This window comes from Trichosurus vulpecula, chromosome 5 (genome assembly GCF_011100635.1).
Source record: "Trichosurus vulpecula isolate mTriVul1 chromosome 5, mTriVul1.pri, whole genome shotgun sequence".
NCBI lineage: Eukaryota > Metazoa > Chordata > Mammalia > Diprotodontia > Phalangeridae > Trichosurus > Trichosurus vulpecula.
This window is the reverse complement of record NC_050577.1, coordinates 308,886,693-308,906,285: the sequence shown is the minus strand read 5'-3', so window position 1 is coordinate 308,906,285 and position 19,593 is coordinate 308,886,693. Positions and strand designations below refer to the sequence as shown.

The 19,593-nt window shown below is 55.0% G+C and overlaps 1 protein-coding gene across 2 annotated transcripts in view; it reads right to left on the bottom strand.

Annotated features, from left to right (window-relative positions):
* WNT7B (Wnt family member 7B) overlaps nucleotides 1-13,392 on the bottom strand; it is a 93,912-nt gene extending 80,520 nt beyond the window's left edge. The window contains exon 1 of one of the 2 annotated variants that reach the window (XM_036759149.1): nucleotides 13,322-13,392. In XM_036759149.1, coding sequence (XP_036615044.1) covers nucleotides 13,322-13,392 — 71 coding nt within the window. Of the gene's footprint in view, nucleotides 1-5,282; nucleotides 5,366-13,321 lie in introns of those variants that run through there. The other variant, XM_036759148.1, reaches the window with a different exon arrangement.
* Nucleotides 13,393-19,593: the final 6,201 nt, after the last annotated feature.

Below are 19,593 nucleotides of genomic sequence, written 5' to 3'. Positions count from 1 at the left end.
GTTAGGTACAAAATGGGTAGGAGGAAATGGAAGAGCACTGGGTGCTGGGGAAATCAGGATGGCAAACCCCTCCAGAATCTTTACCAAGAAAACCCCAAATGGGGTCATGAAGAGTCAGACTGAACAACAAAATTTCCCAAGTGATGATTGAGGTAGAGCCAGTAGAGAACGTTAGGGCAATGACACCAGCTGTCAGTTAGGAGGGACTAAGGAGAGACAAGAGAACACAGAATGTCTATGCTGGGAGGAAGCTTAGAAATTAATCTCAAAGCTAGAGGGGGCCAAGAACATATGCCACAGAATGTCAGAAGTAGGAGAGAGCATAGAACAGAGAAAGTCAGAATATGTAGACAAAGGATCATCTAATCCAAACTCCTCCTTTGGCAGAGGAGGGAGCGTGCCCATGGAGTAAAAAGGCTTTGCTCCAGGTCCCCCTGCTACTCAATGGCAGAGTGAGGGCTGAAAGCCAGCTCTCCTGCCTCCCAGGAGAGGGTTCTATCCACTAGACTTTGCTGCCAAAAGAGCTCCTTGCCAATGCCAGTTCCTGATGACAAATGAAGCCACAGCTTCAGAGACAGCAATAACAGAAGGAGGTTGCCCCTTGACTCTGAGCCACATCTCAAATGCCCAGGTGGTCAATGAGTAACCATCCTGTCAGCCCGATGAGTCAGTAGGTTCCAGTGGGCAATCACAGGATCAGAGAATGGGACCCAAACTGCCAGAGCTAGGATGGGCCTTATCACAAGGAAGTCAGGGCTGGGAGGATCCCTGGCACATAAAACATAAAATGCAAGACTTGAGAATAACCTTAGAACTAGGGACTGAAAGCGGAGGGGCTTTGGGACCAGGTCTCCTGCCCACAACCTTGCCTTCCTCTGGCTGCCAACCGATCCTCCAGGCAAACTGCTTTTCTCTCTCCTGCTCTGAGACAGACGGACTACTTCTCTGGGTTCGGAGGACATCCATCCAAGCCATACCCAGCCAGTACCCTCAACATGTGGCCGCCCAGCCTCCACCAAGGGGATCCACATCCATTAGGCCAAGAGCCTTTTGGAACCTGTCTCAAAAAACTAATATTTGCTACTCGGACTGATTCTGGATTTACCAACTACTAAGTGCCCAGAAAAGGGAAGAAAAAGTCCAGAGAACAGAGAAAAAGAAAAATGAGTAACAAAAGGGGACTGGACCAAGTCCCTGGACACTCACCAGTGTGTGACAAAGAAATCCAAACAGAGAAGGTTTTAGCACACCAAAGGTCATCTGCATTTGGACAGGCCATGCTCCTAAGGGGATCACATGATTAATCTTAGAATCATAGATGCTCAGGCTGGGGCTGGCATTTATATGGAACCTTATAATCAAGACCATGCTTTGCCTCACTTCTCTCAATTGAACCCACCTACCCACTCATTCCTAAAACTATTCTAAAGAATCCCTAACAGTGGGCCAGTGGGCTTGAATCCTTTCAGTGACAGGTAGCTCACTACTTCCCAAGGCTGCTGACTTAGATTTTCCATTGATTTCCAGACAGAAAGGTCTGCTATAAGGCTCATATAGCTGAGGGAGGGAAGGCACTTACCCAAGGGTAAGTGCCTTATCCAGGTTGCTTTTCAAGATGCTGCTCCCTAAGTGAACATCACATGTCCCCCCTTGGGGACTGCCAGAGGGCAGGGACCAGACCTCACTCATCTAAACCTTGTCACACCACTTAGCTGTTCAATAACTGATGGTTTACATTGTCCAATCTGAGCAAAGGACCAACCATCCTTGCTGATAGGAGGGTTCGAGCCCCACACCTGATACTCACTGGCTTTGGAGCAGTCTGGTCCTGTCTCTGGGCCTCAATTTCTGTACTTGTAAAATGAGGAACTTGGACTGGGAGACCTCAAAGACTGCTTTCAGCTCTAGAATTCCGTCCTAGTCTCTGCTGCTTCCTGGGACAGGCTTCTTGGGTTAGTGGAGAGAGTGCTGGACACTGACCAGGATTCCCTCCCAGCACAGAGCCTGGAGCTTCTCTCCACACTCACCACAGGTGGACTTTGCCCAGGCTGGAGCCCACAGATGGCCAGCAGGAGGCAGAGAGAAGCATCCCAAAGGATGGCATACCCTGATTTCTGTTTGGTCCTGATGAGAGCCTACTCCTCTCCAGGCCCAAATGTCCAATCAGGGGAGTCAATTTACTCAGCTCTACATACCATCCAGCTTTGACATTCATGTCCTCTGCCTCAGCCTCAGCCTTCCCACCTGTACAACAAGAGAACAACTGTTCTAACCACAAAAGGGTCCTTCGAGGTAATATGGTGAAGTGGGAAGAAGCCTCGTCCTGGAGTCAGAAGACTCCAGATAATTGGCTCCACTTCTGTCTCTGAAATTTCCTCCCTTTGGGACCCTGGGCAAGTTCCCTCCCTTCATGGGTAGAAAGGGCCTCGGTGCTTAGGCAGGGATATTCTGGCGAAATGGCCCATCCAGGAAGGCAATGAGCTAGTACCCTCCTAGGAAAGCCATTCAGGCCTGGCTCAGAGCATGGTAGGGACCCTGCCTTCAGGCCTGGACAACCTGCTTATTTGCCATGTTCTCCAGGTTTGCTGGGGGTGGTGAGAAGCTGAAAATCTACAGATGTTAATGATGGGCTGGGAATCCCCATGTGGGGAGTCAGAGGATGCCTGAGTGGGAAAAGACCTTTGACCATAGAATGTCAGAGCAGGGAGGGCCCTTGGAACTGAGGGTGAAGAAATGTAAGAGCTGGGAGGGGGGGATCCCTAGAGGTCATTTATTCCAACCTGCTCATTTTATTGGTGGGGAAACTGACACCCAGAGATTAGAATATACAAAGGCTCCATGGAGGCAGAGGCTGTGTGTCCTAGCCACACTGAGGCTATCTCTCCTAGCAAGGCTGTAAGCCCAAAGGAGCAGTCATCTGGGGGCCGGGCAGTCCCAATGCAGGCTCAGAAGAGGGAAGAATTGTGCTTTAAAGGCCTTAATTCCAAGTGCCTATATCCCTAAGAAATATCGAGAAGCAAAGGAAGACCCTGGGATGAATTGATTTCCTGTTTGGAGAAGGGAATAGGCTTTGGTGCTGGGGGTAGGAGGAGATTCTTCCACCCTGGGGCATGAGTGAGAATCTAGTCAGGACTTCCATAATTTCTTGGGAGATGGACCCTCAGGTTTACAAAGGAAGAAGTGGCTTGCCTAAGGCCACATGTGTTATAAAGATCAGAAGCTGAATTTGAACCCAGGGCTTTGGGACTCCAAGGCCAGTTCTCTCTCCAGCGGGTTGTGCTTCAGTCAAAAGAACTCTCAGCCTCTGGACCAAGTTCTGACTGCCACTGCCTAGCTGACCTTGGGCAGAGCTTTTCCACTCCTGGGCCTCTGCTTCCTCATCTATAAGATGAGAAAACTGGCCTAAAGCCACTTCTGAAGTGTCTGCCAGCTCTGCTGGACTGGTAGTCTCTCCATGATGTCAGGGCTCCAGGAGCTAGCAGCCTCCCTGCTCCCAGGGCTGGTCCTGGCCCTCTGCCCCACCCTTGCATCCCCCAAGTCCCCAACTGTCACCTCCTCACTGGCCCTGCCCTGCCCCCACCCAGAGCTGTAAGGGCCCTGGGCTTCTGCCTCTGCCACTGGGCCTTGGGGCTGGGGCACCGATTTCGGACCTTATAATTATGTCACACAGCAAGGGAAACCACAGCCTCCCAGCATCTGGTGTGCGGTTGAAAACTTTTGTTTCAAGATTTGTGACTATTTATAGAAGGAAAACTTGGTAGGATAGTAATTTCCTAAGGGTTGGAGGGGGAGAATGGTCTCGGCTTATAGTGGGGGAGGGACAGTTATTAGGCATGTAGCCCATTGCCCACCTCCTCGTGCAAAGCGTCAGTACCAAGCCCTCCCTCAGGCCCCTGTGCAAGAGACCAAGGGGTCAGAAGTCCAGAGAGACCCCCAGGAGAGAAGCAGAAAGAGGAAGACCCAGGAGACAGAAAGAGGGAAAACAGACCCCAGAGAGAGACCCTGAGAGTGAAGAGACAGTGACCTGGAAACAATAAGAAACCCAGAAAGAGTCAGAGAGAGGAGAGATGGATTTGGAGAAGGAGGGCTGAGCCAATGACCTAGAAAGAGTAACAACCCCTGGGAGAGACACAGACAACACAAAAAGTCGACATTTCTAGAAGATCCAGAGTGCAGCCTGGGGAGACAAAGTCGGGAGACTGAGGCAAGGACCCACAGGGTGGGCTTTGCTTGCTTGGGCTTAATCAAGGCTGTGCCACTAAACTCAACCCTCCCGGCGGTGCCTGCTCTCCCTTCCCTTCCCCATCTCCATCCCCATCCCCATCCGGGCCAACTAAGGTTCCATCAATCCAACGTCTTGGAAAGGCCGGGCCAGCCACGTGCGTTTCATTACCAAGTCCTAGGCGGAGGGAGGTGCTGCGGGCCCCGGGCCGCGTGCAGACCCTCTGCCCTACTCCGGGCCGGAGAAAGAGCTTAGGCTGCCCCCCGCGACTGAGCCGACAGGATCGGCGGGGAGCTGGGCTGCTGGGCTGGCTGACGGGATAGAAGTCCCCTCCTTGGCTCCTCCAGATCACAAGTGATTCTCTCTTCTAGGTGGGGAAGGGGGTGGTCTCTGCTCTGCCGGGAGAACCCTGTCTCCCTGGCCCCTTACTGACCGCTGCCTTGCCATTTCTGCCTACTTGGTTCCCTACCCCGCCAAAACCTAAGGGGTTCACAGCACGAAGGGACCTTAAATCACTGCCCGGTCTCCTCCGCTCACCTGCGCTCCTGGGCAAGGCTGCGCCTCCGACTGGTCCTCGCCTCACTGACCCCGCATCCGAAGCAGTAGGGGGCAGGGCGGGGATGGGGTCAGCGCTCAGCTGCCATCCTGGGAAAAGGAGGAACGGAAAGGACCTCCTAGGCGCCCCCCACACACACACACCCACGCTGCCCTTTTCGGAGGCAAGACCCTGCACGCCCCTGAGTCCCATACTCTTGGGCTGCCTCGGCTTCTCTCCATTTGCTCAGCCCAGAGAACCTTTGAAGAAAGAAGCTCCTTGGGCGCGAGCGGAGGGTGGGAAGGTTGTATCGGTCGGTCGGTAGGTCTCCTTGACCCACCCCAGAGACCTCTACCTACAGACCCTGGAGAATCAACCACCTGAGCGCTGCGCCCCGCGCCAGAAGAGCCTGGGAAAGGCATAGGTGCCAGCCATCAGTGGGAGCCTCCGCGAAATCCTGGGGGCCCCGAGGAGGGGGAGGGGAAAGGGTAGGTGGGCGCGGGAAATGCAAAGGCCGAGACTTACAGGTAGCTGCCGCTGGTAAGAGTGAGGAAGATCTGCGGGTAGTAGATGGAGAAGAGAGCGCCGTGCGGGCAGGCGGGGAGCATGGCGGGCTCAGGCGGCCGGCGCCCCGGCTCCCCGGCTCCCGGGCTGCCCAAATCCCGGGCTATCCCGCTCCCGGGCTCAGTACAGAGCCCCCGGCCCGCGGCGTCCGGGGGGTGGGGCGGAGCAGCGGCGGCTTCAGTAGCCCGAGGGGCTTCCCCGGGCCAGGCATGCGGGGCCTGGCCAGGCCCCAAGGAACGATCGCTGTCCCGGAGTGCCCGTGGGACCAACACCCCCCACGGGGCTGAGAAGGAGGGACAGCTACTGGGCCTGGCCGCTGCACCCCCCGGGACTGGGGCAAGGACGCGGACCGGGATAGGGATAGCCCTGCGCCCGTGGCGCTTGGGCTCGGGGAGGCGGAGCGCCTGGGCTGCAGGGGCAGTCCCTGACACGCTGCTGCTTCTGCCGCCGCCGCCGCAGCTGCTGCTGCTGCTGCTGCTGTCAGGCCCGACCCGGGCTCGGAGCAAGACGGACTCCCTATTCGCTCCCTCCCAGCGCGCCAGGGAAGGACCGGCCGCTGTCCCGCCTGCCAAGTGCACCGGCCTATGTGCTTGTGCTCGGGCGCTTGTTTGTCTGTGTGTGCGCGTGCGAGTGTGACAGACAGGATCTCTCCCGCCTCCTCCCTGCCTCCCCTATCTCTGTTGTCTCTCTCTCTCCATGTCTCTCACTGTCTCCTGACTTTTCCTTTTCTTCTGTTTCTCTCTCTGTTTCTGTGTTTTTCTGCCCTCTCCGTGTCTCTCTCTGTCTCCCTCCCCGCCCTCCCTCCATTCCTAGCCTCTCCAGGTTTAGAGCGAGCTGCCTTTAGCCCTGAGGGGTGGGGCCAACCCTCCGGGTCTGTCCTCCCTCTCAAGTGGCTGTTTAAAGGGCCGGAGGGTGACAGTGGAGAAACTGGGATGGAGTCACGCTCGCACCCCGCACCGCACACACCCCGAGATCCCCGGGGCCCTTTGACTCCCCGGGAACCAAATCCCCCCAAAGAGTCCCCCAGCTCGGGAAGGGGGAGCCTTGGTCAAAAGGAGATGGAGGCGTGTGTGTGGGGGGGTGGAAGTTGTGATAGTCTTCCTAAGATGGTTGTGTGTGTGTGTGTGAGAGAGAGAGAGAGAGAGAGAGAGAGAGAGAGAGAGAGAGAGAGAGAACTCTGGGAGTGAGGGCAAGTGTCTCAGGAGAAGTGGGCTGTTCCTGGGGGGTGGCATGCATGAAGACCCCGGGCTCTCCGGGGTCCCCAATGAGGATGCCTGGTGGCTGAGACTGGCGGTCTGGCGGGATTTTGCACCTAGCTGCAATCCCCCTCCCTCACCTTCCCCACACTGAGAAGTGTCCGGGAAGAGAAGGCGCAGAAAAGTGGCCTGCCATGTCTGGGAAGCTCTAGTCCATGCCTGGTGGGCCATGAGGCCCTGGGGAGGCCTGGGCTCTGGGACTTTTCTTTCATCCCTGCCCAGGGCCCAGTCAGGCCAAGTTGGAAGCCTGCCTCCCCCCATCCCAAATTCCTTTCCCTAATGAAGCCCCAGAGCATCCGAAGCTTTTTTCCCCTTTTTTTCCCTGACTCCTCACTGCAGATCACGCCAAAAAAAAAAAAAAAGACATATGTTGTCAACCTTTGCCCCTCACTCTTAAAATGACTGTGAAATTAAGGCCCAGACAAAAAAGGGGGCTCTGGAAATTAAAATCACACTGTGAACAACTGGGACTAGAAGGGAGGGATTCTTATGAGAAGATTGCCCTCCCCCCACCACCTCTTAACTCCTAGCCTCGAGCTCTTTCCAAGTCCAGGCCCCTTGTAGCCTCTGGGGCCCAAGGGGAGAAAACGCCTTCAGGAGACTACAGCTCAACCCCATCTCTGCAACCAAGGAAGCTATGCCATCTTGTGCAGGTCACCTTCCCATCAGTTGGCCTCAGTTTCCCTCCTGACTAAAAGGGGGAAGAGGCTGTGGTAACCCTGCAATCTCTAAATTTGATGCATTTCAGACCAATACCTTAAACTTCTACCTATGTCCTAGGGAAGGCTCCAGGGCCGTGGAAGCACCAAGGCTGCTGAGCAGTGTTCCAGGAGGCATCTGTCAAGGCTGCCTCTCTCCTGACATGGCGGCCTGCCTTTCTCTCAGTCTCTGGGTAGCCAGAAGTCGGGTCTACTCAGAAACAGGTCTCAGCTTACCCACCAAAATAGGCAGAAGTAGATTTGCAAGTAAGATTCTCCCTCCCCAGGACAAACTCACTAAATATTCTCAGAGGAACATCACCCCTTCATTTTCCAGAAGAAACCAGGCCCAGATTGGGGAAAGGACTCTATGTAGGTCATGAAAACATATGGCTGTCAGCCAAGACAGGACAAAACCCTGGCTCTCCTGAGTCCCCAGGTTGGTATTTTCTGGATAAATCTCTTGTCCTCTGGGAAGCCAGGTCTAGGCTGAGCTCAGGTACATCTTAGGGTCTCTGGCTAGAGCCACAGGATTAACCTTTGTTTCTCTAAGACCTTAAGGTGCACAGAGTACTTTGCTCCCAGTGACCCAACAAGATTATCCCCAATTCCTCCATTTTATATGTGCATGTTGTGTATATATACTGTGGACCTGTGGCATAGTATGGATGTGTGCTGAATCACTATTTATAGAGAAAGTGAGGCTCAGATGGGAGGAGCAAGGACCATGAGATCCACAGAAAGCTCTGGCCTCTTTTGTCTGGCCACATCCCCCTTAATGGAGGAGACTGGAGAGAAAATGATCTGGGTAACTGGGCAGAAAGGACAACCACTGAATGGCTGCTTTGCCCTGGAGGGTCCAGTCTGACGTTCTCTGTCCCTCCCCTTTCTCTCTTCAATTCTTAGAGTCTTGACTTTACTAGGTCCCTTCAGACCCAGTTCCCTGTAAGCCCAGGACGCTTGCTACAGGCTAGAGTGAAACAAGCCTCTTCTCCCACTGTCCTGTTCTGGAGTAGGGAGGAATGGCTCATTCATTCATTCATTTATATGTTCATTCATTTTTTTTTAAAGGAGGGACTTCCTTAGGAAACTATCACAGCTCCCATCTCTATAGCATGGGACCAAACCTTTTCATCAATAAAGACAGCCTTCCCATTTAACAGATTTTTTTGTAGACTTTTCAGGGTCTCAGACAAATGACTTGTCTATGGCACACAGCTAACTTGGTAAGGGCAGTGTTCCTTCCATTGCACCAGGAAAGGCCTAAAGGGATAACCTTCCTTCTCTAGGCCCAACTTAAATAACAACAACCTCAAACCACCAGCAACATGTTGGGGTCTCCTTCTTATTGGGGATATAGAATGATTAGCTGCCATCTGGGCTCCTTCCTTGGCCTAATGCAGTAATGGATGGATGACTGGATGGATGGCTGGATGGATGGATGGATGGTAGGCAGATCTGAAGGGTTGGTACCTAGGAGATTCCCACTGTAAGGATGACTCCAGGGTTCCAAGAGAGGGGAGAAGCCTAAATTGGCCTTTTGTGGAAGAGTCTACTAGGAAAGGAAGAAAGGGGACCCAAGGGAAGGTGCCCCCTAGCCAGACAGGGTGAGCCCTGGCTCAGACTCACAGAACATTTGAGTTAAGACAAACAAGTATGAAATATTTCTTATGTTCAAGTCATGATGCTAGGAAATGGGGCTACAAACTGGAGAGAATACAGGCTGCCCCTGCCTGTAGCTGGAAAGAATATTAGAACAGAGAGTACAGAGATCAGAGAAACTTAGGGTCAACTGAACTCCATCCCACCATGGACCTAGAAGGAGGAAGGGCCTGGGCCAAGGACACATGGGTGTATTCAGGTTTGGGGCTGAGATCGTGCCTCTAAATTCAGTCCTTTTTACAATACACTAGAACACCAAAGCTTAGAGCAGGGAATGTCAGAGCTGGGAAGACATGGTTTGACTGTCCCTACCATCTCACTTTATAAAGGAGGAAAGTGAAGCTCAGTGAGGAGAAATGGCTTGCCTTGGGTCTCACAGTGAGGCAGAAGTGGAACAGACACAAACCCTGCTCTCCTGACTCCCCCAGCTGCCTCCCTGACACACTCCCATGTGTCTGCTTGAGTACGTATTGATGCATCTTCATGAGTGTGGGTTTGAATTCACCCAGATGGAGTGGGGTTGGCCCCCCTCACTGGGAGGCTTCAATCAAAGGCTGGATGCCCAAGGATCCTTGGTCCAGTCCCAAATGGCTGGATGCCTTTGAAGTTCCTTCCAACAGGGAGATCCTAATTGTGTGTGTGTGTGTGTGTGTGTGTGTGTGTGTGCATGCACTGTGAATGTGCATGTTGTGTATATATGCTCTGGTCATGTGGGCATGGTATGGATGTGCCCCCTCCCCATCCTCTACTCATACTTTTCTCCCTGAACTTGGAGTCCTTGCTTGGACCCTGGCACATATGGCTCAGTCTGGCCTAGGACTCCATGCCTTTCCATTCCCAGAATCCTCAGGGAGCCAGCAGAGGCCATCCTAGAAGCAGGATTTTCCCTAGCCCAGTCTGGAGTCAGTAAGCTGCTGCTATAAATAGGGTAGGCTGAACCTCTTGGGCCACCATGATCATCCTCATCCCCGCTAACATTTCCACTGCATTTTAAATGTGTTCCCTCCTTTGACTCTTCCAATTAGTCCTGCTGTAAACCAGGCACGGTTTGATTTCTTTTACAGAGCAAAAAGGCAAAGCTCTGTGACTAGCCCAGAGTCACAGGGCTAGTGAGTGTCTGAGGCTGACTTCAGTCTTCCTGATGCAAAGGTCGGAGCTCCATTGGCCCAGCCATCTAGGAGGGTGGCTCTGCACAAAGATGGCTTACTGGGGGCTATCCCCTCCTCCAATTCCCTGCCCCCACTCTATCATACACCTCCACTCACACACATTCACAATCACTCATACGCATTTGCCCACACTTACACATAGGAATGAGCCTGCCAGTCAAGCCCCTACAGACAGTCATTTAGCTCTGGCCTCTCCTACCCCACCACCCCCGTTTCCTCTTTCTGTCTCTCATTTCTCTTCTCTTCCTCTGTGTCTCTACTGCTCTCCTTCTGTGGATCTCTTCTCTTTCCTGTTTTCCTCACCCTTTTTTCTCTTTTTATTTTCTCTGAGTATTTTATTTCTTTTTCTCCCTTCTCTTTCTTCCCTGTCTTTCTTCTCTGTCCCTGTCTCTCTCTGCCTGTCTGTTTTCCCCTTTGTCTGTATTCATCTTTCTGATGTCTCACTGCTCTCTGTGCCAGGGAAAGGCTGACTGAGGAGAGGATAACTGGGGAGTTCCTCAGTATTGTAATCCTGCCATATGGGGGCAGGTAAGAGTTGGACCAGATGCCTTCCAAGGGTGCTTAGAGCTCAGGTGGAGATGCTGGGACTCCAGGATTCTCTCTGGCCTTGGGTCTGCCACCTCTCTCTTGCCCTACTCCCCTGAATCCCCTGATGCAGACCTTCCCTAAGAAGGAGTGCATTCTCCTTGAGGGTGCTTCAGCAGTGTGTCCCCCCAGGGCCTCCAAGTCCCCCTCTTTCCATAGTCTCTCCATCCCTGGGAGGAAGCAAGAGGAAGCTCCCATCATCCTGTGTGGCTAGACTCAGAGAGTTTCAGCAAGTGCTTTCTTGTCACTCATGGAAGAAAGGGCAGAGCCAAGGTGGTCCAGGTATCCCAGCTCCCCACTTCTGTGTAAGGGGAGTCAGGGTGCTGTGCTCCTCCAACATCAGAAGCCTTGGACATTGAGAACTAGAGGTCCCAATGGCCAGGTTCTTAGAAGCCTTAGAAGCTCCAGCCTTCATCCCCTGGGGATCTTGGGTGAGGGGGCCTGTCCTGGCAAACTCTGTCCCCACCCCATTTACTCCAGTATTCTTCAGCTGTTCACGCTGGCTCAACCATAGGTGGACAGAGACCACAGGAACCAAGGGTTCTCAGACAGCGAGACAGACAGATAGACTCCCCTAAGGGGGAATCCTCCCACACAGGACTCTCCAGGACACTCTTCTGGCCTCAGGAGTCTCTAGGGAATTATCTCTGGATGGCCACTCTCATTTGTCCCTGAATGAGGGACCTACCCAAACAGTGGCCTCAGGCCTCTCCTTGGGTCACAGCCCCCAAAATCCAGCCCTGCCCCTGGGCTTGCCTTAGCAGCTATATCTTATGCAAGGTTTGCTCTCTCTGTCCCTCTCTTTTTCTGTCTTCACTCTCTGCCTGCCTCTCTTTCCCTTTATCTGTCCCCTTTTTCTTCTCCTCTTTTCCTTCCCACTTCTTGGGGTTCTCGGGAACTGTGATTTCTTGACAAGCCCAGAGTATGTATCTGACCCCACCCCCACACCCCCACCCAGAAGAGTGCCTCAGCCCCTCAGCTCTGCTCAGCCGGACTCCGCTCTCCTCTTCCTCTCTCTCACCCTCTGGGCTTTTCTCCCCATTTCTTCTTCGGCTCTGTCCTCTTTCTCACTCCCTCCCCTGTTTCTCTCTCTCTCTCTCTCTGGCTCTCGCTCTCTCTGTGTGTGTGTGTGTCTGTGTGTCTCTGTCTCTGTCTGTCTCTGTCTCTCTCTCTCTGTCTCTCTCTGTCTCTCTGTCTCTCTCTCTCTCTCTCTGTCTCTCTCTGTCTCTCTCTCTCTCTCTCACTCTCTCTCTCTCTCTCTCTCTCTCTCTCTCTCTCTCTCTCTCTCTCTCTCTCTCTCTCTCTCTCTCTCTCCCTCTGGGTCTTGAGACCTCCGTGCGGTGCGCCTCTCTCTCTCTTTCTCCCTCTCTGCACCCCCTCCCCCTCCAGCAAAGAGGCCTCTGCGAGGCCGAATCTGGCGAAAAGGAGCTCGCAGCCGTTCAACAGGTAAGGACTCGGCTGGGCTCAGGAATGTGGAAATACGACTCGGCGGCGTAGCCTAGTGCAACGAGCAATATTAATCAGGGCGCCCGCCCGGGGAAGGGAGAGGTGGAGAGAGCTACACAAACTCCGAGCCTGAGCCCAGCACCAAGAGAGATCCGCAGGGACAAAGCAAGGCACCTACGGGCCCAGAGAGGCCATCCCAAGGACCAGAGAGGGCAGCTCAGGGCTCAGAGAGGCGGCCAGCCCAGGGACCAGAGGCAGAGATCCAATGGAAGGAGGCGGAGACCACGCGGTGGGACCCAGGTGTCCTGGTTGAGGGGACCCCGCCTGAGGAGGTGGCCCGCGCGCCTCTCATCCCCAAGCCAGACTGACGAGTTGTCAAGGTAATTTCAACACGTCTGAATGATGGATAGAGACGCGGATGATGTCTAGGCCTGCAGCACCTTACACACACTCATAATCACACTCACACGGCCCCGTGTAACAAGCACAGTTCCTCCTCCCTATCCCCTTTGGGAGCCCCCTTCTCTTGCTCGGTCCGTGGGTAGGTCCCCGGGTCAAGCGCTCGGATTCTGTCTCTCACTCCCGGATGAAAGCGCCTGCAGTTCCCCAGGGGATCCAGGCCCGGCTGCGGCCGCCGCCACAGTGGAACAACTCTGGTTCCCGGTTGGATCAGAGAGATGCAGGATCGGACACCGCCGCCCCCTACGTAGTTCTAAGCAGGCGAACCCAGCGAAGCGAACCCACCCTGACGTCCCCCCAAATCAGCCTGCCTGGACCAGCTCCCGAATGCGGGACCGCCCCTAGCTCGGTCCAAGAGCGCCTTCTCTTCCTCCTTGAGATTCGCCCAGGGTGAGGGGCACCTAGTTCTGGTAGGGAAGTGGACAGGAGAACCCGGCCAGACGCAGAGTGTGGTGTGTGTGGGAAGTGGGGGGTGGGGTGTGGAGGGTACTGTCTCTAAGGCGGCGACGTTCCATCCCCGGCCCCGCGTTCCATCACCGGGGCGGCTCGTTCCATCCCGGGCCGGCGCGTTCTATCTCCTGGCCCGCGCGCTCTCTTTGGCCACCAGCGAGAGTTTTCTTTCGGGATGGTGCTCCGTCCCCAGAGCGTTCCACAAGGGAATCTCTCGAGACTCCCCCCATCCCGCTCATCCCCCGGGCGCCCAGCCCCGGGCCCAGATCACTCACCCCAGCTTCACGTAGAGGACGCCAAAGCAGAGAAACACGTAGAAAATCCACTTGCGAAAGTTTCTGTGCATGATCCAGGAAAATAGACTTAGCCATAAACAGCTGGGGCGGGGGAGGGAGGCCGGGCTGGGGCAGGGGCGGGGGGGAGCGCCCCGAGGTGCGGAGCGGGGCTCAGGCTAGGGCTAGGCAGCGGTGGCCCGGAGGCCCGCGCTCGGAAACAAGACAGCAACCGAGGCAGCAACGGGGACCGGCACAGGCGGGCGCTGGGCGCGCCCTACCACCATGGTGAGCCTGCCCGCGGCATCCTGAGCCCAGCCCGCCCCGGCTACCGAGCAGTCAACTGGCCCGGGGGCGGGGCGGGGGGGGGCTGACGGGGGCGGGGGTGAGGGCGTCTCCCTGGCCGGCGGGGAGGGGGCCCAGGATAATTCACCCAACTGGATGCAGAGCAGAACCCGGACCCGGGCGGTGGGAGCAGCCCGCGGGGGAGGTTAGGAGGAGGGGGAGCGAGAACCCTCCCCGAGCCCCCGAGGAAGCGCCTGGGGTTGGGGGTGGAGAGTTGGACAGGATCCGGGATTAGGATGGTGAACACGGACAGGGACTGGGACAGAGACCGGCGCTGACGGCAGCGCGCAGCTCAGGGCCGCGGCTTCGGCTCCTCAGCGCCCTGGAGTCCCGGCCCCAGTCTTTCTCCCTCCCATGTGCCTTTACTTGTCTGCCGGCCCGCCCGCCCGTCTTCCTGCTGCCCAAGGGGAGAGCGAGGGAGCGAGGGAGCGAGGGAGCGAGGGAGCGAGGGAGGGAGGGAGGGAACGAGGGAGGGAGGGAGCGCACTCTCTTTGGGGAGGAGCTGCCTGCCAAGCTCTGCGGCCGCAGGTAGATGCAGGCTTTCTATCTCTCCCTGTCTCTGTCTCTCTGTCTCTGTGTGTTTCTCTCTCTGTGTCTCTCACTCCCTTCTCTATCCCTCCTCTCTCATCTCTCCCTTTCTTCCTTTTCTTCCCTAGTTTCCAAGATTCAACGCCCTAAATAATTCTATCTCAGGGGCTTCTTCTTGCCCTGTGGCTGTATGTGTCCCAGTCCTCGGCCTCAAACTCTGTCTCTGATGATGAGGGGCGCAGGATGGGGGCAGGGAGAGGGAAGGAGGCAGATCTGGGTGGGAAAATAGGGTGTGAGGGGATGGGGGAGCAGGAAGGAGGCAAGTGGAGGTAGAAAAAGAGGGAGGAAAGGAAGGGGGAGGGAGGGGGGAGGACACCTGCGGAAGGGGCCCCACCTCCTTGGAGGCTGGAGGGGAGCCCAGGGCGGGCGGCTGGGCAGGCGGGCTGAGGGGTAGGAGGGGGAGGGTGGAGGGAGGACTTGGCAGCTGGAGAGGTTTCTCTGCTCGCTGGCTCCCGGGGGAAGAAGGATCCCTCTCCCACCCCCCCCACCCCCTGCGTGCCCAGCCTCTTTCCCTCCCTCTCTCCCTTCCATCCCCACCCTCCCATCTCCCTCCTTATCAGGCCCGGCTCAGAACCACACCAACCAGTGAGAGAGGGTGACGTTTCGGGAGGCTAGCTCCACAACTCTCCCTGGTCCCCTTGCCCAGGATCTAGATGTGGGGGGTGTCTCTTCTGCTCCCACCCCCGCAGGCCCAGCTCTCTTCGAACTCCCCTGCCAGGGGGCCACATCTTCATGGGGGTGATGTGGGGAGGGAATCACCATTAGAATGGTAGAGGTAGTAGCATTTATGGGGAATTCAGCAGCAGTAGGTGGTGGTGGTGGTGGTACATTTCACAAACGAGTAAACCGAGGCCCAGTGAGGGTAGTGATGTGCCCATCTTAGGCTAGTAAGGACCACAGCCCAGCCTGGAAGCCAGGTTTTCTGGATCTCCATGCAGGGATCTGTACATCTCCTTCTGGATGTACTCATGACCTGGCTATTCCAACAGCCTCGATTTTAGTAATGATAACAATTACAATGAGCATTTCCATATTGCTCTCAAGCCAGTAACACGCTTCACACGTTGTCTCATCTGAGTCTCACAGCAAGGTTTTGATATTAGTATGAAGGTATCATTATCCCCTAAAATGGGGACCAGGAAACTAAGTCCCAGAGAGAGGCATGACCTTCGTGTGGTCATACAGCTGCTACCATCTGAGGCAGGACTCCTTCATTCATGTCCATCCATCCATCCATTCACTGAGAATTTATTCATTCCTACTGGGTGCTGAGCACTGAGCTAGGTATTGGGTACACAGAACCAAAAAAAGGAAACTGGGAAGCTTCAGCCTCATTTGTGCTTGGGTTGCCTGACTCGAAGGCCAGCAAAGATCCCCTGTGCCATAGGGGAACCTGGGCCCTGCAGCTGAAGAGTAGCTTGCCTGGGGTGCAGGGAATCCAGGTGAGCAGATTTGTAGTTCAAGGCTCCTTCCATATTGCAATGGATGCCTCAGTCTCCTGTGGGAGGGTCGCCCTGCCCCAGCACAGGTTTCCCCCCCCCAAAAAAAAAACCCTGAGAGATTAGGAGAATGGGGAGAGTGGGCACAGTCTCTTCTCCTCTGTCTCCAACCCCACCCCCAACCCCAGAGAGCCCTGGGCTCACAGAGGGGGGCCAATAAAGACAAATGGGGTATAGGGCAATGCAATAGGGTTGAACTGAACTCAGTTGAATGAGGCGGCTGCTTTGGATGGGACTGAATTGAAGCGAACTCACCACAACTGAATTGATTTGAAAAGCCCTTTGTCTTTAGGGAGGGACGGCGCTCAGAACCCCCGTAGAGAAGTTTCATCCTCAGGAGAGAGAGAGAGAGAGAAAGAGAGAGAGAGAGAGAGAGAGAGAGAGAGAGAGAGAGAGAGAGAGAGAGAGAGAGAGTTGTCTTTTTCTAAGTCCATGTGTATGTCTATGTAAGTGTGTACCCAACAAGGGGGAAGAGTGTTCTTGCCCAGGATCCAGCTGACTGAGCCTTTTTTCGGGGACAATCATCCCTCCATTCCCCACCCCCCAACCTCTCTCTTTAGGTCTGAGAACTGGAAGAAGCTCTGGCCCCACAAAGGAATCCCTCTCCCCCTCCCAGGGCCCACGCCCACCCCCAGCCTGCTCTTGGCTGGAGCCGCCTGATCCCTCCCTAATCTCCTTAAATCCTTTGAGTCTTCCTCACCACCCCTCTTCCTCCCCGAACCCAAAGAATCACAGTGGGACATACCTGGAAGGGACTTCAGGTCACAAAACAGACTGACAGAGCCTAGAAGGCTCTTACATGGGAGATTATTTCAGCAGAAAAAGACCTAAGAATATAAGAGCTGGGGAAAGGGGGGGGGGGGGGTGGTTGGTGCTTAGAAAAGGAAGTATCCCAGCTGAGAGAGGTCTTAGAACAGAGAGCATAGAATGTCGGAGCTGGGAGGGTCCTTAGAACGGAGAATGTCGGAGGGGGAGAGGTTCCCGAGCCACCACATTACACCCTACGGTTAGAAGGAGAGGCATTTAGAACGAGAACGCCAGCATGGAGAGCCATAGCCCGCCGCAGCGAGTCTAGTCCCTGTGGGTCTCCGTTTCTTCCCCTGTCATTTGAAGGAGTGGCCTGGCTGACTTCGGAGGCCACTTCTAGGTCCCCCTGTGTTCCTGTGGGCTCCGGAGAAGGCCCGGGGTCCCAAAGTCCCACGGTCATAGGTGATATTCAACCTCTCTCCTCTGAGAGGGACAGGAGGCCCCCAGGGACCCTCACCATCTTACCCCGCCCCATTCCCATTCGCCGGCCCCCTAGCCTCTCCACCAGACCCATGCTCGGCTCCCTGTATGGGGCTGCGGGCACCGGCTGCGGATCACAGAAAAGGCGCCCCGCTGTGCCCGGGTCAGATTCCTAGTGGTTCCTCCTTCCACCGGTGAGGCAGCCGAGCCCGAGAGGAGCGGAGCGGCGTACTACTCAGGGAGCAGATGTTGCCCCCCACCCCTCCCCAGCCGTGGCCGGCTGGAACAACTGGCTGCGCAGGGCAACATCTCCCCCTGCAGGGCAGAGAGAGTGGTAACAGGACTGGTCCAGCGCGAAGAAACAAGCCTGGAAAGTTAGAACTGGCTGGCTGCTTCAGGCCCGTCCCCTCTTTTTACAACGGAGAAAACTGAGTCCCATAGCGGAGATAAGACTTGCCGTAGGTCACCCAGTGAGGTAGCGGTTGAGCCTGATCTGGAAGCCAGGCCTCACGCGTTTGACTCCCAATCTGGGGCTCTGTCCACCCCAGGACATTCCTGTGCAGCTAACTTTCTTGTTTCATGAGCCACTAGGAAGGCCAGGTCCTAGAGGCGAAGGCACTCAGAGAGGAGGGATCTAGGCGGCTGGCTCACTCCTGGGTGCTGAAGGCCTGGCACTCCAGGGACGCCAGCCCCAAGGGCTCGGAGTTAGCGATGCCTCTACTCCACTCCCAGCCAGCAGCCCCGGGCAGGACCTTCGGGAATCCTGCCGAAGTCCTTTCCTGTCTCTGGGGCTGGAGGAAAGAAGGGTGAAAGACGGCTGCTCAGAAACCCAGGGACTCATTCCTTCCTTCTTTCCCTCCCCTTCCTTCTGCTCCTCCACTCACATCCATCCAATGGTGTGATCCACCTGCAAGCATTATGACCGGAATCCTCAGGGCTGGGCCTGCCTCCCAAAGGGGTGAGCTTCCCTGGCCGTGAGCACACCAGTGCCTCGGTGCAATTGTACTTTGAATTGAGGCCAACGATCACTCAAACAAATTCTGTGTATTCGTAGGACGATGTGCCCCAGGATTGGGGCGGTGCGGGAAGGGTAGGAACTAAGACTCCTGCTGTGACATTTGGGTAAATGCTTTTGCTAAAGAATTAACCTGTTCTGCCTGCTGTTTGTTAGGAGGGAGTAAACTAGAAGGATCTGGAGCACCCACAGGCCTACCTGCCTTCCAGGACCAGGAAAGCAGCAGCCTCTCAGCTTTGTGGGGACCCTGCTTGTCAGAGCCAATTTGGAGAGTGAGGGTGGCAGGGGTGAGAGGGAGACGGGGAGGAGAAGAGGAAGAGGAGAGGAAGGAAAGGGGAAGGGGAGGGGGAAGATGCAGAGGAGGAGGAGGAGGGATGAGGAGAAAGAGGAAGAGGAGGGAGAGAAGAATGAGGAGAGGGAGGAGGGGAGGGTGAGAAAGAGGAGATAGAGGAAGAGGAGGGGAGGGGGGAGATGAAGAGGGAGAGGAGGAGAGGGAGGAAAAGGAGGGAAAGGAGGATGAGGAGAGGGAGGAGGGGAGGGGGAGAAAGAGGAGAGTGAGAGAAATACTATAGACATATGTATGTGTATACATACAAACCTAATCCTAACCTCAGCTCTTCCTAACCTCTCTTAATACATGTATACCTATATATGTATGCACACACATGCACCAAAATCCTGTGCCTTTCCCATTCTTTCTTCTTCCTTTCCCCTTCCTCTTTCCTCATCTCTTTCATCTGCCCAGCTCCTCCTCTTTCCCCTTCTTCCCTTCCCTTCTCTCTCTTCCTCTTCTAATCCAGTCAATTGGATTCCACAAGCATTTCTCAAGCCTGTAAAAGGTGCTGTGCCCAGGGCCAAGGGGACAAAAACAAAAACTAAAGCCACCCTCCCCCCCTTCACATTCCACTGTGTGAGGGGGTTGGTGAGAAATAGGAAGAACAAACAGAGAAATAGAAAATGAAGCTCAAATACATACAAAGGCAATTCCTGGGGAGAAGTATGAGGCTCCTTCCTCTCTGGTACCTTCTGTCTTCCACTCTCCAATCATCTCTTTCTTCCCCCCCCCTTCATTCTTTCCCAGCTTTCCTCTTCTTATGTTCTCACCCCTCCTTTCTCTTCCCTTCTCACTCTCCTCTCTTTTCTTTTTCGTTATGCCTTCCCTCTCCCGTGTGCTCACCCCTCTAATGTAGTGGGAAGACCCCTGGACTGGAGATCAGAGAACCTGGGAACCAGCTGGAGTTCTGCTGACTGACCTAACTCAGTCTCTGCCCTCTCTGATCTTAGTTTACCTTCTCTGTACAATGGGGCAGTTAAACAAGGTGCTCTCTAAGGCCCCTTCCAGCTCTGACATTCTGTGTTTAAGGACCCCTCCCCCCCTCTGGACCTCAGTTTCCTCTTATGTAAAATTGAGGGCAAAGGGAGAGCCAGGGGAGAGAGCCTAGAAAACATCCAGGAAGCTGGCTGCGGATGCTGGAAACCACTGGAAGTGAGCTGCTGCCCCCTACTGGTGGTAGCCACTATTGGCTGGTGATTGGCTTCAGAGCTGGAAGCTGGCCTTAGTCCAAGATTTTCATCGTGCAGAAAGATTATTAGAGGGTGAC